The sequence below is a fragment of the Trichosurus vulpecula genome, chromosome 5 (assembly GCF_011100635.1).
Source record: "Trichosurus vulpecula isolate mTriVul1 chromosome 5, mTriVul1.pri, whole genome shotgun sequence".
NCBI classification, from domain to species: domain Eukaryota; kingdom Metazoa; phylum Chordata; class Mammalia; order Diprotodontia; family Phalangeridae; genus Trichosurus; species Trichosurus vulpecula.
In genome coordinates this window covers 20,881,358-20,897,353 of record NC_050577.1, presented here as the reverse complement: position 1 = coordinate 20,897,353, position 15,996 = coordinate 20,881,358, and the positions used below count along the sequence as shown (strand labels likewise).

The 15,996-nt window shown below is 47.5% G+C and overlaps 1 protein-coding gene across 2 annotated transcripts in view; it reads right to left on the bottom strand.

Moving 5' to 3' along the window:
* WIPF3 (WAS/WASL interacting protein family member 3) overlaps positions 1 to 15,996 on the bottom strand; it is a 72,242-nt gene that overhangs the window by 12,633 nt on the left and 43,613 nt on the right. For both annotated transcript variants that reach the window (XM_036761121.1, XM_036761122.1), the window contains exons 3-5: positions 7,327 to 7,459; positions 4,655 to 4,786; positions 2,790 to 3,515 (exon numbers count right to left, since the gene is read on the bottom strand). In XM_036761121.1, coding sequence (XP_036617016.1) covers positions 2,790 to 3,515; positions 4,655 to 4,786; positions 7,327 to 7,459 — 991 coding nt within the window. The remainder of the gene's footprint in view (positions 1 to 2,789; positions 3,516 to 4,654; positions 4,787 to 7,326; positions 7,460 to 15,996) is intronic.

The following is a 15,996-nucleotide window of genomic DNA, read 5'->3' as shown; positions in this document are numbered from 1 at the left end:
CAATAAATATTTATTGAATTGAACCTGTCCTGAATTTTTCTTTTTCTCCCCCACTAGACTATAAAATCCATGAGGGCATGCGTCTCTCTGGGTCTCTTTCTGGGTCTCTCATAGTACCTGTCTACAGGACAGGGCCCAGTCAGGTAACTGGAAAACCAGGAAATATCAGGAAATTGAAAGGTCAGCACAGTGTAGTAAGTAGGAATACGCCACCCACCCAGGCACCCCATAGTCTGGGGATTGTCCCACTGTATTGAATATAGGGCAAGCCCTGAGCCATGTTGGAGAGACCTTGGAAATGTGGTGCAAAGGACTCTGGTCTTGAAACCAGCAGACTGTTAACATTTACTGTTGCCAAGTCATTTCTCTCTGTTTCCTTATCTTTCAAAAGGGGATGAACTGCCGGACCCAAGTCAAATTAAGATAGCATTGGTCAGGAGAAGTATGAACCTGGCTCAAAACATGAGGGAATTGGTCAAGAAGCCTATGAGGCAGCTCATGGGCAGCAGCCCAGAGACCACAGAGTACTAAGGTAAAAGAAGCCAGTGAGTTGGAGTATGTTTCTCTGAGTCTGGCTGAAAGCTGGTGGGCATTACTGGAAAACTGTATGGAGTTGGCAGAGGCTCTAATGTTGTCAGTAAAAAGGTCATTGACAATGATTAAGGAGAAAGAGAAGTGGGAAAATCTGTTGACAAAATTTTTCCTTCAGGCTGCCATGGCAGCCCAACTTGGCAAGATGTTCCAGAAAAGGCACATTAAGGTGAAAAACATGGAGATAGAGAAGAAAATTCACCAAAAACACCAGAAAGAAACTAACTGTCTGCTGGAAGGCCCTGGGAGAATGTGAGGTCATGGAATTCCTGACCAGGAAACTGAGGCAGATCTCAGAAGCTATTCTTTCAGAGTTCTCTCCCCAAGAAAAAGTGGAAAATTGACTTCTTCGCAACCCACGCTGCCCATGAACACATAGTTCTGCCTGTACCTCACAGGACTAGCATTGTAGAGATGTAGTCTGGTTTCCTTAAAAGTTCCCTAGCTTCTTCCTCGGCTTTTCCAGTTAGCCAAAGACACCTGAAATATTTGATTAGATGTAGGCAAGTGCAGAGAGATAGCTCAATAGTGGCATCTGTTACCCTCCAACTACTGCCTTGGGCTTACTGGCTGGGAAACTGAGCAACAGGGATTGGTCCAAGAATCTTCAAATGAGACAAACCTCTCCCTCATGGAACCAGGAGGAACGCAAGGCCACCAGCATCCACTTGGCTGTACATACCTCCGAATGGCTTAGAGAGGGTTCAAAAGAGGGTAACAATGGTCTAGGACTGAAATGGGCCCTGTGAGAAAACCGGAGGAGTTGGGATGATGGAGCCTAGAGAAGACGAGACTGATGAGCTTCCTTGGAAAGCCTTATTGCAAGGGGAGGCTGGACTTTTCTATCTGTTCCGACCACCACATCCTAGAGGATGGGCCCCTGCTGCAGCAGGTGGGGCTGAAATCGGCTCTAAGGCCAAACCTCCTCATCCCAAAGAGTAAAACAGCAGTAGGAGCAATAACTGGAGCAGACATGGATGTTTACTACTGGTTTTTTGGATCAGACTTGTGATTTAATTAGTTTAGGAGACCCCCAGTGAGGAAATGCCTTGCTTTGAAACGTAAAGTCTCAGGAAGCTGTCTGAGGCAAGATAGTCAGCAACCTAACATGTATTAATAATAATTAACATTATTAATAATGGCTTATTGATTATTAATAACTTCTTTTACCAGCAACATTCAGTTGTTTATTGGTTTATTTAATGGCATCTTGTTAATACTAACATTATTAACAATATTTTATTAATTATGAATAATGTAGTTTAATTATATTCAATTGTTCGTTAATTTGTTTAACAGTAAATTATTCATTAATAATTAACATTATAAAATATTTAAAAATAGAAATTCTTTTATTATCATGAAACTTTAAACAAATGGGAGAGAAGGCCTGTAGTCAGGTAGTTCTGATACGCTATTGGCCTTTCTTTGGGTAATAAGGTTAGACTTTTTTTCCCCAGGCCTTCCCTATATCCTCCAATTCACAGACCCAGAAAGGTATCTGAATGGGCTCATTTCTGAGTCCCCTTCAACATGGATCTTCTCTGGGTAAACTGTTTTCCCAAACTTGTTCCCTTTGATACTCTTTTATCCAGTCTCTATGAATGGTTCGGATGGTTTGTAAAGTGATATGGAAAAGTTCTCTCTTCTAATCCTCACGACAATTATCAGTATCTAATTTGAAGATAAGAAAGCCGAGGCCCAAGAGGGTAAGTGACTTGGCCAGGGACACACAGCTTCTGTCACAGGCAGGATACAAATGGAGCCTTGGAGGCAGTGCGGGACATCGAAAGAGCACTGCTCTGGACTTGGAAGGGGCTCAGATCCTGCCCCTGGCTCTTATTACCTGGATGACCCTGGGGAGATCCCTGCTGGGTCTATTTTCTCATCTAGTAAATCAGGACGTTGGACTAGACCACGCTGGGGAATTCCATGGTCTTTCATAACAATGAAAAAGATCTTCTGCCATTGCTTCAGGGTGTGCTGGTGAATGTTTAACAACCAGCTCTCCATTAAAAATACTGAATTAACCTACCCACCACAGTTTTTAGGTTTAATCTGCATTATTAACACTTTCCCCCTCATTCTCTGGGCCGTCAATAACACAATAACTGAAGCCCTGATTATAGTGCCGGCAGCCAGCTCTCGGAAGCCGGTAGGGGCGGGCTCTGGGGCGGCCCTGGCGGAGGTTCACTTACCTGCTCCTCTGCCAGGTCTTTTCTTCTGCACCAGAATGGTGGACTGCGAGGCTGGGGGGGTGGGTGGAAGGGGCACGGACTGTAGGCTGGCCTTGGGGGACTTGAGTGGAGGCGGAGGGGCGGCATCGCCGCTATTATTGGAGCCTGGCAGAGGTGTTGGGGACAGGGCTGACCTGGGGGAAGGAGAGGAATAAAGAGGGAGGGGTGGAGGGGGAGGCGGGGGTGGAGGAGGGGGATCTCGAAGGTCCGGCGGGGCAGGGCTGGGGCCAGAAGCCTCTGACACTGGCCCAGGAAAGCCACAGGGGGGAACGAGAGGGAGAGGGGGCGGAGGAGGGGGCAGGTGCAACGGCCCAATAGCAGGCTTAGCCGCCTTCTCGCCCTGCACAGGTGGAGGAGGAGGAGGGGGCGTTGGGGGAGGAGGTGGGGGGGCCACGGTGGGGGGCGGGGGGGCGACTATCTGGGCACTCGTTTTAGTCATCAGAGCCGGAGGGGAGACGAGAGGGGGCTTGACGATGGCAGAGAGAGACACGGATGGAGGGAGGGGGGGCGGAGGCGGGGGAGGGGTGGTGGGAGGAGGAGGGGCGGGCACATTGGGCCGGGGAGGGACAGATCTGCCAAGGGCCGAGGCTTCTGATGCATTTCCGAGTCTTGGAGAAGCAGGGGGGTTCAGCGGACCGCTGATGGTCTTCGTGGGAAGCCGAGGGGACGGAGCTCGGGAGCCACCACCTGCAGACCAAAGCAGTGGTCAGTGACGTGACCACAAGGCCCAGAAGAGCCTGGTGGGGGGCAGGCATCCCTGGGGGCCTTCCACCTTCAGCTCACACAAGATTAGGGGGAATAAGGTGCCTAGACAATCTTAAAGTTCCACTAAGAGGGAAAAAAATGAGGGTTGGCTTTGTTAGAATTTCTTCTCTACCGCTTTGTCCTCCATCCCTCCATCTACAGGCACTACAAAAAATAGAATTAATTAAGTAATCTAAGAACTCAGCAAGGTCAGTTTCTTCTACTTCCCAGAACTACCCTGATTAATTCTGAGCATTGGATCAGGTGTCAGAAGATCTTGGTTCAATCGGTAGTGAGATTATGATTAAGTCACTTAACACTTCATCTGTAACATTTGCCCTGGCTGTGCCTCACTGTATAATTGTGAATAAACCTTTTGTGACCTTTCAAGGGTTATAAAAAGTGAACTTTTGTAATGACAATTACCATGGGACAAGCACAGTTTATGATTTTGATAAAAACCCCATTTTCCTCTGCTGTTTCTCAATTCAAGACTTTCCACAGCATTAAGCTTTGTTCTTTCTGTTCCAATGAGTTGCAATGTTCTAATTTGGACTCTCAAAAGGACCAAGGCAGCCCCAAAGCCCTGGGTGATGACTGGCTGCGGAACACACTAACAGCAGCTTAGAACTCGGCTGGCTGGTGGATTTCTCCGACTTTGTCAAAAGCAGTGGATAAAAGTGTCACAAAATGTACTTAAAACAACAACCACCCTTCACCAAATTTGTGAAACGCTTTCCTCTGTTCCCCTCCCCTCCCTTATCTCTTCTCCCATCGTGTTCTTTCTTTCCTCCCCTCCCTTCCCTTCTCTCTCCTGCCCTTTCTCTTGCCTCCTCCCTCTCCCTCAAGAGAGCAGGATCTGAAGTCAGAGAACCCGAGTTCAAATCCCACCTGACTCAAGTCAGTCACTTAACTTCCCTTGGTCTTCATGTGCTCATCTGTAAAAACAAGCGAGTTGGACTATGTGGCCTCTGAAGTCCCTTCCAACTCTAGGACCCTATGACTGGAATGATGTCAGAGCCCCAGTGCACTGCTTTGCCAAGAACCTGTTCCAGTTTTCCTCCACCCTCAGGTCTCCTTACCTGAGCCGTCCCTCTGGCCAGCTGGTCTCAGCACAGGAAAGCCTCCTGCAAACAGGCCTCCCAGGGCCTGTGGGGTACCCCCTCGGGAATTCCCAGGAGCACCTGCGCTTTCTTTGTTGGCTCCTTTTGAAGCTGAGGGTGAAAAAGGTGGGAGATGGCCCTGAGTGCGAGCATCCCATAGCTAATGCACCTGTGGCTCATTTTCGGTGAGGGCCATTCAAATGGAGCTGGCTCCCTACCCACTGTCCCACCCTTGCCTGCAAAAAACATCTGGATATGAGCTCCTGGAGGCCGAGGCCCATTTTAGCTTTATGGCGTTCTCAGCACTTAGCGCTGTGAGGAAGAGCCTCTAAATTCCAGTACCCGACACTCTGTGAAGGTGGGTCAAGCTAGAAGTCATATTCCCACCAGACTGGTCTCCAGTTCCCTTCCCCCTCCCCCATAACCCACCCAGAAGGAATGAACCGGCCCCAAGTAGGGGAAGGAGAATCAGCCCTTGCCCACAGCTGGCTTGAAGTTTCTAAGTCAGAGAGGTACCTGTGCTTAGAAACTACGGAAGATGAAAAAACCACTCGGTTGCAGCATGAATGAGAACCCCTGGCAAGAAATTAAAGTCATTTCTTAGCCCATATTCCCTGAGAAATTAGGACATAGTGCCCACTGGTGGATGCATACAGCTAAGTTTTCAGAGTATTTATTTATTTAAACTCCAATTTAAGAGGCTGGAGGAATTCTGGTTAACTGGATTTCCTAGTTAACCCAGCAGTAAAGGCAGAACATCCTCTCTTCCTTCCTCCCTCCCTCTATCCTTGTTGAAATTTCTAAAAGTATTTGTCTCTTTCTCCACATAATTAAGAACAAGTCAATGAGCAGGATAAAATCTCTCTGATGATCTTGGAGTGAGTATCTACAATGGGAGCATCGCATCGCTCATGAATCATTCATGCAGGACTCTTGAAAAGAGTCCTGAGGAACTGGGTTCAAATCCTGATTCTGCCCATTTACTCCCTGTGTGATTTTAGGCAAGGCAAACCTCTCTGAGCCTCGATTTCTTCATCTGTGAAATGAAGGGGTTGGACAAGATGGCCTCCAAAATCTCTTCCAGCTCCATGTCTAGGCACTACAGAACAACTGACATCTTTCCACAATATTATATCTATAGGGTAAAGATGACTAGGGCCCAAGAAGCAATGGAGGCTCTTTTTGAGGGGAACAAAATCTTGCTACTAGCTTGTTGCCTTAGGACACACTTCTCCTAAAAGTGGAGTACAGAGGGAAAAAAACCAACCAACCAATAGTCAATCAAGGTTTAATTGAATCCAATTATGGTCTAGGAACATGGAAGCTGGAGCTGGAAGGAACCGTCAAAGAAAGCTAGCACAACCCTTTCCTTTTCACAGATGAGAAAAACCAAGACTCAGTGACTTGTCCAAGGTCACACAGACAGCAAATGGTTATCCAAACCCAGGTATCCTCTGGGATTCCACATCCATCCAGTTGTCAGAGTTCCATAGTGAAACAGGATGTTTAAAAGTAATCTCTGTGTAGTTTTTTGGTTTTGATTGTTTGTTTTGGCTGTTGGAGAACGAGTAAGGGCAATTTTATTGACCAAACCCAATTTTTGTGATATGAGCATAAATTTCTTATATCAAATGACTAAGATATATTATTGCTTTATAGATCTAGAGTTCAGTAAATGCTACAAATAATATTAAACTCAGTACATATTTTTTTAAGTTTCTGGGAAAAGAACAGAAGTTTTATAAATCACCTCCAACTTTTTAAAAAAGAAAGAACAGCTTTATCATGGGATGACCTGAAGCCAGTTTGTCAAACTCATTGGCTTCATAATGGCAGCAGTGTATTGTTCTGGAACAATCTCCGGGCTAAGACTTGAGGCCAGGGCTCCTAACCCCCAGCTCTGCACCTGACTGGACAAATCTCTGTGCTTGGGCCTCCCTCTTGGGAAAAGGAAAGGGTTGCTCTTTGCAGAGGTGGGGGACGACAGGTGTGGAACACGGCATGCGCTGTCAGATTCAGGAACACTGGCCTCCTTGCTGTTCCCCATCCACGCCACTTCCCCCACTGCCTCCCAGATCGGAAATGCTCTCCCTCCTCATCTCGGCCTCCTGACTTCCTTTAAATCTCAGTTAAAGTCTGACGTGCAAGAAGTCTTTCCTAGACCTCCTTAATCTCATTGCTTCTCTGTTGCTGCCTACCCTCGATTCACCCTGTCTCTACCTTGCTTGCCCTTAGCTGTTTGCACATCATCTCTCCCATTAGACCATGAGCTCCCTGAGGGCAGGGATGGTTCTCTGCCTTTTCTTGCACCTTCAGAACTAAGCACAATGCCTGGCCCATACTAGGTGCTTAATAATGCTTGGTGACTTTATTATTATTATTTATCACAGAGGAAGGCTAATTGAGTAAAGGAGAGGGATATATTCCGAAGTGAAGATGTGCAAACAGAGGCTCGCATTAAAATTAAAAATAAGCCAGAGTGCTGCCTCCTCTGACAGTCAGTTGATTGCCAAGGTCCCTGTCAGCTCTGACATTCTCTGAGCTTATGAGCTCGGGCCCCATGGCCCGAGGGGTCTGGCATACGTTCCTGGTGACCGATGGCGGCCTCCTCTTAACTCCTGAGAGAATGGCTCATCCTGGAGCACACTTACTTTCGATCTGAGGGGCGCTGCGGTCATTGATCTGAGTGACTTTCCTTAAGCGCGTCCCTTGTTGAATATCTGCCAACAGCGCACTCCGACCTTGGGGCACGTCCTTCTTCAGCCTGGGGGCCTCTGTGCTTGCCTGTGTAAGAGAAGGAGGGGGAGCCATTTCACTGCCACTGGCTGCTGACCGCAAGGAAATGTCTCTCCCAATTAGAAAGCCTCTCGGTTGTTGAAGGAGAGTGTCTTGGCAGCCAGGCTGAAATGGAAGCAAGGTCAGGGTGTGTGTGTGGCGGGGCGGGGGGGGGGGGGACTGGGCAAAGAGGGGAGCCAGGGAAAAGCTCAAGGCCCCTGAGGATGAGGAATGCAGCTAGAGTTTGTGAAATACCCCACCCCCTTTGAAACGAGCTTGTCACAACCAGCATGGCTCCTACAGGGATCAGTGAGAACCACAGATATTCATGTAGCATCTGAAGGGCTGCAGAGAGCATGATATACCTTAAATCATTTGTTCCTCTTTATAGCCCAAGGAAGAAGAGGAGTGCCATTCTACAGATGAGGAAACCGAGGCCCAGATTAGTTAAAAGTGACTTGCCCATGGTCTCGATGCTGGTAAAGTTTAGAGGAAGATTCCAATCTTCCTGACTCCAAGGAAGGAAGCTCAGTGATGTGGTGAATAGACCGGTAAACCTGGAGTCAGGAAGGCCTGAGTTCAAATCCTTCCTCATACTCTGAGCAGCTCATTTAACTTTGATTCTCCCTTGGTGGGGGGCAGGCTAAGGGCAGGGGGCAGCTCTCCAGCCCAAAGTCTGCTGCTATTCACTCATCCACCACGAAGAGATTTCTTACTCTTCCTGCACATTAGTTTTGAAAAGGTCTGGTGAGGCATGAGCCATGAGAATACTCTGAATCACTGAATGGGAACCCACATCACAAGCAGTGGGACCCCACCTGGGAAACACTCCCTCTTGGGAGGACTGGGCTGGGTTTTGTTGTAAGCCTAGAAGTGGGCCCCTGGGTTTGCTACTGCAGCCTTGATGACAGCAGTGTGGGAGGTGCATCAGTGAGCATCAGTTAATGGGTTTAGGGTTTTTCTAAAACACTTCTTTTGGATTCTGGGTGTCCTAGATCACAGAAACAGCTGAAGCTGCTTTGTCTTCGGTGCACAATTTCTGTTTTGGAGAAGTCTGAGAAACATAAAGATCAGAGAAAGTGTCTAATATCCCATCTTGTTGGCCATGTGACCTGGAAGACTTTATCTGTAATTATTAACTATCATTGGGCTCATTTCAGATGTTTCTTCTATCCCTCAACTTATATTTTAGATCTATTTGCCACTTCTTACCAAAGTACCTCTCTGGCTTTATTAATTAAGCTTTTCTCCAAGGTGGCGGTACCTGATGCTGTCAACACCGACCATAGAGCCTTGTACACCACAGGCCCTCAATATCTATGTTTCATTTCAATTGATACAGCCCTCCCAAGCCACTGAGATCTGTCAGTACAGTCCACCCCACCCAGGCCACTGAAAGAGTACATATGAAGACACACGTTTGCGTGATGTAATACAGCCTGAATTTCAGGAGCCCTTTCCTGTCTTGCCTTAGCTTCCCCTATTTAGCCTCATATTTTCTGGACAAGCCAGGCACGTTGGCCTCATAATTTTCCCACCAGAGGGCTCCCTAACACGACATTAAATACAGTATCTCGTATTCCTCTTGTGAAGTAAAAACCTGGTAACGACCTCATGATAGACGTGGCCACATCTCTAATTTGTATAAAGCTTAGTTATGGCGAAAAAGGTCATCCAAGCACAGTTTCATTCACACACTACGGGTTGTGTTAGATAATGACTGTGCTTTCCAAGATCCTCATAACATTTACAAATAATAATTATACCACAATTTGGTTTCTTAAAATTCTCTACCGGCTTAAGAAGTCTGGGCTGTGACAGTCTGCCCCTCTGTCCAGGTGACCCCAAAACAGGCCTTCCAAATACTCTCAGTTCCTGTTACTGTTCTAGGGTTAGCCTGGTGATGGGTCATTTCAAAAACCAACGAGATTTCATAAAGGCCAAATTCTTCTAATGAGATGACAGCAAGAACTTGTATTTCTAGGATATTTTAAGGCCTTTACAAAGAACCCAGAGAGGCAGGGAGGTGAGCCATTTTTCCTTTTTTTTTTTTTTTGGAGGGGGAAGGCAGGGCAATTGGGGTTAAGTGACTTGCCCAAGGTCACACAGCTAGTAAGTGAGTCAAGTGTACGAGGCCAGATTTGAACTCAGGTCCTCCTGACTCCAGGGCGGGTGTGCTACTCACTGTGCCACCTAGCTGCCCCGAAGTGAGCCATTTTTTAAAAAGAAGGGAGGAAGCAGGTTCAGAAAAGCAAAGGCATTTGCTTAAGACAGTAAGTAGCAGCAGGATTTGAAACTGGGACTCTCCCAGCATATTCATCTGCCTAGAGGATTCTAGGTAGTGGATGAGTTTGACCAGAATCTCTGTAGTCCTCTGTGGGGCCTTCCCCGACAGGCCCCATCCCTGCCCTTGTTAACTTTAAAAAAATAAAAATAAAGGGAGTATTTGCTTGGAGAAGCCAGCAGTTTCTTATGCTTGGACAACTTCCAGAGGAGATCCTCTTGGGAAGAAGAAAACACAGGTCCAAGGCCTGACGAATGGAATCCCAGGACTCCCTGAAGGGTGGAATACTTCTGGAGTCCTCGGATTCCTTAGCAGTGGGGAAGCTTTCTTCTCTGGGACAATCTCCTGTTAACAGATGAACCCTCTGGTCTTCACACTCTCCAGAAACAAGTCTCAGTCAGACACTGTCTCAAGCCAACAAACACAGCTCACATTCCGATACTGTTTGCAAAGACTCATAGCCTTGGTCTCCTTCAAGCCTCACAAGCACCTATGAAGGAGGACCCACAGATATTTTTATCCCCATTCTCTAAAAGAGGACATCAAAACTCAGAGACCCTTGGCTAGAATCCCCCCATCCAGTGCTAGAAGTGGAATCTGAATCCAGGCCTTGAGCCCGGCATGCTTTCCAATCCTCTATCAGCTTCACTCCAAGGGAAATGTCCTTTCTCACATTTCCTGGCCATCTCCAAGCCACACTGCTTGATTTCTGGCATCATCCCCATCTCCCCTCCTCCAGAACCCTGGATTCTGACCTTGGCACTGCAGGCTCTGATAGGTGAGGCCGAGCCTTATCTTGCCACAGCCAGGCTCCACACTATGTTCATACTTTTCAGATGTGTCCACACCATGCTAGGTGGATATCTTTTGTCTTTCCCTATTAGAATGTAAGCTCTTGGGGCAAGGACTGTCTTTATATTTGTATTCCAGTGCCTGGCACATGGTGAATGCTGAATAAACACTCTCTCTCTGTCTCTCCTTCCCTCCCTGTCTCTGTCTCTCCCCTTCTTCCCTCTGTCTCTGTCTCCCCAATCTTTCTCTCCTCGTTCCCTGTCTCTTTTTCTCCTCTCACTTCTTTCTTCTCTCTCCCTATCTCTGTCTCTCTCCTTCCCTCCCTTCTTCTCTCTCTCCCCTTCCTTCCCTCTCTGTCTCTTTCTCTCCTCTGTTTCCCTGTCCTCTGTCTCTTCCTCTCTGTCTCTCTCCCCACTGTCTCTCTCTCCCCTTCTCCTTCCCTCCCTGTCCCTTTTTCTCCTCTCTTCTCTCTTATTCTGTCTCTCTCCCTCCTCTCCTCCTCCACCTTCTTCTCTCTCTCTCCCCTTTCTTCCCTGTCTCTTTCTCTCCTTTCTGTCTGTTCCTCTCTTCTCTGCCTCTCCCTCTCTGTCTCTTTCCCAACCCTGTCTCTCTTCTCTCCCCCTCTGTCTCTATTTCTGTCTCTTGCCCTCTCACCCATCCATCCTAAATTGCTACTTAAACTAGATGCTGTGGATGGAATTCATGTTACAGACTGGGCTCAGGCCAGATCATCTCTGAGAGCTCTTCTAACTTAGAGACCATAATCAAGGGAGAACTCTAATAATTACAACTGACCTTTAAATAAAAAACACGTTGAGGTTTGTAATGCACTTTAGGTATGTTTTCTATATACCTAGAGGTTTGCTATTTCCTTCTCCAGCTTATTTTATAGATGAGGAAACTGAGGCAAGCAGAGGTGAGGTGACATTCCCAGGGTCACACAGGTAGTAAATGTCTGAGGTCAGATTTGAACTCAGGTCTTCCTGACTTCCTCTGTCACTGCATGCTCCCTCCAACCCGATTCTATGGCCCAAGGAGAACTCAGCACCACTATTTCCTTCTTTGCATATTTACATTAACTCTGTGAAAAATGCACGTAGAGAAAAATGCCTCTGGAGACAACAGCTGTTCTTTCTGTCGGTACCGTGATTGGGCCCCACCATCGCTCTGCTGGGTTCCATAATGGAATAGCCTGTGCCTGCTGCAGCTCAGAGCTGGGTCTCCCGGGCCTTTTAGCTGGTGCCAAAGAGCAGAGCGTGTGAGTGTGAGCACAGGGCCATGGGCACCGGGCCTGAAATCTCAGACAGGGCCAAAAAGAAATAAAAATAGAAAGTGGGAACTAAATGCAGCCTTTGTGTCAACATCTCTGGGCCGTGGATGCCCGCTCTCAGCCAGTTCCCTGACACTGGTAAGTGTTAGAATGGCACAGAGATGTGCTGGGGGCCGGGGTGGGCAGCAGATGTTTGACAGACCGGCTGGCTGAGCGCCTTGTGGGGCACACTGTTGAGCTAAAACCTTTCTTGTTTTGGGGGGGAGGGGAAGAGAGAAGAGCAGGAGTCAAGGAGGCTGGGTTCTTCAAACAGCTGAAGCACCGGGACTGTGGGCTCTGAAGTGCCAGTCGATCACTAGGGACTGGTCTTCCAGGCCCATGTTATCATCAGGGCATCATGTAAAGCTGGAAGGGTCACTGAGGCCAACACCTCCGTTTTACAGATGAGGGAACTGAGACCCACAGCGAAGCTCAATGATGTTCACAAGGCCAGGTCTTCTGATTCCAAATCCAGTGCCCCTTCCACCATATTGTGATGCCCCCTGATATAATCAGAGCTAGAAGGGGCATTACAGAGCAACAAGACCTTTATTTTTCTGTAAACTAAGACGAACACTGGAGAAATGACTTAAGGTCACACAGCTAAGTGTGGCAGAGGCAGGATTTGAACCCTTGTCCTTGAGTTCCAGGACAGCTAGGGGGCCCAAAGCTCAAAGAGCACCTCAGACTGGAGTCAGAAGACTCATCTTCCAGAGTTCAAATCTGGCCTCAGACACTTACTAGCTGTGTGACCCTGGGCAAGTCACTTCACCCTGTTTGCCTCAGTTTTCTCATCTGTAAAATGAGCCGGAGAAGGAAATGGCAAACCACTCCGGTATCTCTGCCAAGAAAACCCCAAATGGGGGCACTAAGAGTCAGACATGAATGAACGACAACAACAAACTCCAATTCCGGCCCTCTTCCCGCGGCGTCAGGCTATCATCCAAGTCTACACATGACCTCAGCTGACCCCTGCCCACCCTAAACTTTGGGTCAGACATTTACTGTCTGGGCTCTTCACCTTTCAAGACTCGTTCACGAGAAGAAACTGGTGGAGCCAACAATCGGACAGAAGCTTTGGTGGTGGTTGTTGCTGTTTAGAGGGAACATGGAGAGTTCCTGTTGGGTGAGGAGGGAAGGATAACAAAACTGGCATTTTCTGGAGAAGCCCTTGCCATCTCCATCAGGCTCAACAGAATGCCCAGATTTTTTTTTTCAATACTGTAGACACTTTTTGGTGTTTTGAGACTTGAATTCCTGATGGTTTATTTTGGAAATTTCAAATATACAATTAAAACTGAGAATCAATGAATTTAAAAATAATTAAACAAAACTGAGAATTCCTGGCTTCGCACAGGGGTCCTTGGGTCTGGAACGCATTCCCTTCCTTCCCTCAAAACAATTCTCAGCTTCCTTTAAACCACAGCTCGAGACCCGTCCAGCCCCTCCTGCTTGGTGACTTTTCCTCAAATCTCAAAATTACTTGGAATAACTTTGCCCATATGTGGTAGTCAGTTATCTCTGACTGTTCAGAGCCCTCCGATGGCCCCAAACTGAGGGTCTCAAACTCCAGCTCCTCACGTGCCTTGCCATCAGGCTCCATCCCACAGGTGGCAAACTGCCTTTCTGGCATCACCAGCATCTAAAATGTATCTTTTGTTTATGTATCTGCCAGCTGAGGGACTGCCTGCTGTCAAGCTGGTGCTAGTGAGATGTAAAAGCAGCCTGACCAGGTTATGCAAACTGGAGAAGATGCAGATACGTGGGGGACGGTACAAGGAAAGAAGGCTGGGTTTGTCATCAAAAGGACCCTGGTTCAAACCCCTCCTCTGACACTTCCTATGTATGTCACCTTAGACAAGTCATTTAACCTGTGTCGGACTCAGCTTCCTCATCCGTTAAAGAGGTTGGACAAGATGGCCTATGAACTACATTCCAGCTCCTATCCTATGAACCTACTTTGAAGGCAATTACATAGGGCTTTTGTAGAATTATTTTCCTTTTGGAAGAAACACCAGGGCAAATGATTTCTTGTCTTTCCCCTATCCCCTTGCAGTGGTAAAAGTAATGAACCAACCAACAAACATTTATTGAGTACCTACCATGTGCCAGGTGCTAGAAATTCTAGGTAATAGAATCCAATCTAACAAGCATTTATTAAGTGCCTACTGTATGCTAGACACTGTGCAAGTTGCTCAGGATCCTAGGTAATAGAATATCATTTGGTAAGCATTGATGAAACATCTACTATGTGCCGGGCACCATGTTATAAACTGGGGAGTCTAGGTAATAGAATCCAATCTAACAAGCATATATTAAGTGCCTACTATGTGCCAGGCATTATGCTAGGTGCTAGGGATGCCAGACAAGGTAATCTTCATTCTATCTGATTTTTGCCATGGATTGTGCCTAACAGAAGATTGGGATTGGAGTCCCTGCCTCTGAAACCTGGACTTTGGACCTCGGCTTCCTCAGAGATGAGAAGGAAGCAATGCCTGTACTTCATGTTTCACTGGTCACTGGACAGCTGTGGGGATCAGATGAGGTCCCAGGTGTGATGGGCGTTGGCTCTTCAGGGTGTGCCGCTTGAGGGGTATCAAAGTCCTGCCTCCCAAGGAGTTTTTAAGCCAGCCACGGAGGAGCCCCGTGTATCTCCTGTCCTTTGCTCCCCGACTCGGATCGGGGCAGGCTTTGGTCTGAGGTCAAGTAAACAAGGGTCTTTTTACTGCCATTACTGTCTTATGGAGTTTTAAACATCAAACTTAATAGCAGAGCCACAGACCCTTGGCCAGTCTTTCCTCAGCACCACCCCTCCCTCCCATTGTTTCTGCCTTCCCCAAGTGAAAGGTCTGTAGGTCAGTTTCTTTACTTTTCTTCTTCTTGTCTTTATAGCACTGGTACCTAACACATTGCCTAGCACACAGTAGGTACTTCACAAATGTTTACTGATTGACAGAATGACCTCCTGAGAAATGCTCTCTGTACGATAACAATCAGAATCTAGCAAATTCCCCTTTAGACCTTGATCAGACCCAAGACAAATCATCTAGTGAGGGAGAGAAGGTGGCACCCTGGCAAAGATTCGAGTCAGGGGGCTTTGGGCTGAGCCCTGTCTCTGTCACTTATTAACTCTATGGGAATCACCTTCCACTTTCCGAGCTTCCTTTCCTCCGTTGTAAAGGAGGTAGGGGCCCAGCCGGAGGCTCTTCTGGCCGGAAGTCCTCTGACCTTGAAAATGATGACAGGTCATAAGCAGGAAAGGTGGGAGAGGAGACATAAGCTCCAGGAACCTGGTGCCCTTCGAGAGAGAGCGAGAGCCAAGTAGTCACACATACCTGATTCTTACAAAGCGCTTCCAGTCCTCAAAGATGCGCCTCCTGTATTTGTGAACCAATGGGGCTGGCTGCCCAGGGAGGAGACGGAACATCCCAGACCACCCCCCCCCCCATAAAGGCCGTTGTATTTAACTGCAAGCCTGACTGGTGAGGATGGATATGTAACGTCACAGCTGCCCCCAAATCGAAACAAATCACCGCCTTCATCGTCTCTAATGACCGTTAACGATGTCTCTACGGACATGAAGGGGGAGGGGAACCAAGGTTGCTGAAATGGAAGCAGTCCCCCGTTGGAAGAATAATTGAGAGCAGGAGAAAGAAATTTTGCTTCTTATCTCTCTGCTCATGAAGAGTTTTCTGCCTCTTTCTTTGGTTTTAGCCTGTGGTTTATATGTCCAAGGAACTCCTCTACCAATACAGATAAAACCTGCTCTGCAATTTAGAGATTCCCTGGGGGCAGTGAGTGGTTAAGTGACTTGCCCAGAGTCACACAGCTGACTGGAGGTGGGATTCGAACACACAGCTTCCCGACCACACTGCACCATGCGCTTGGCCAGAAGCAGGGACTACCTTGTATAGCTGGGTTCCGTTGTTTTCATGTACCTATGTCTTATCTGAGGGCAGAAATACATGCCTCCTTACCCAAGGAGGTGCTTTGCATGGATAGGCCCAGGGTAAATATTTGCTTATTGATGTCGAGGTCCTTGGGGGTTTTCACAGTTAATGGGTGAACCTGTGGTTAAAAATAGTCATCACTCGGGGCAGCTAGGTGGCAAAGTGAATAGAGCATCGGCCCTCGAATCAGGAGAACCGGAGTTCAAATCCG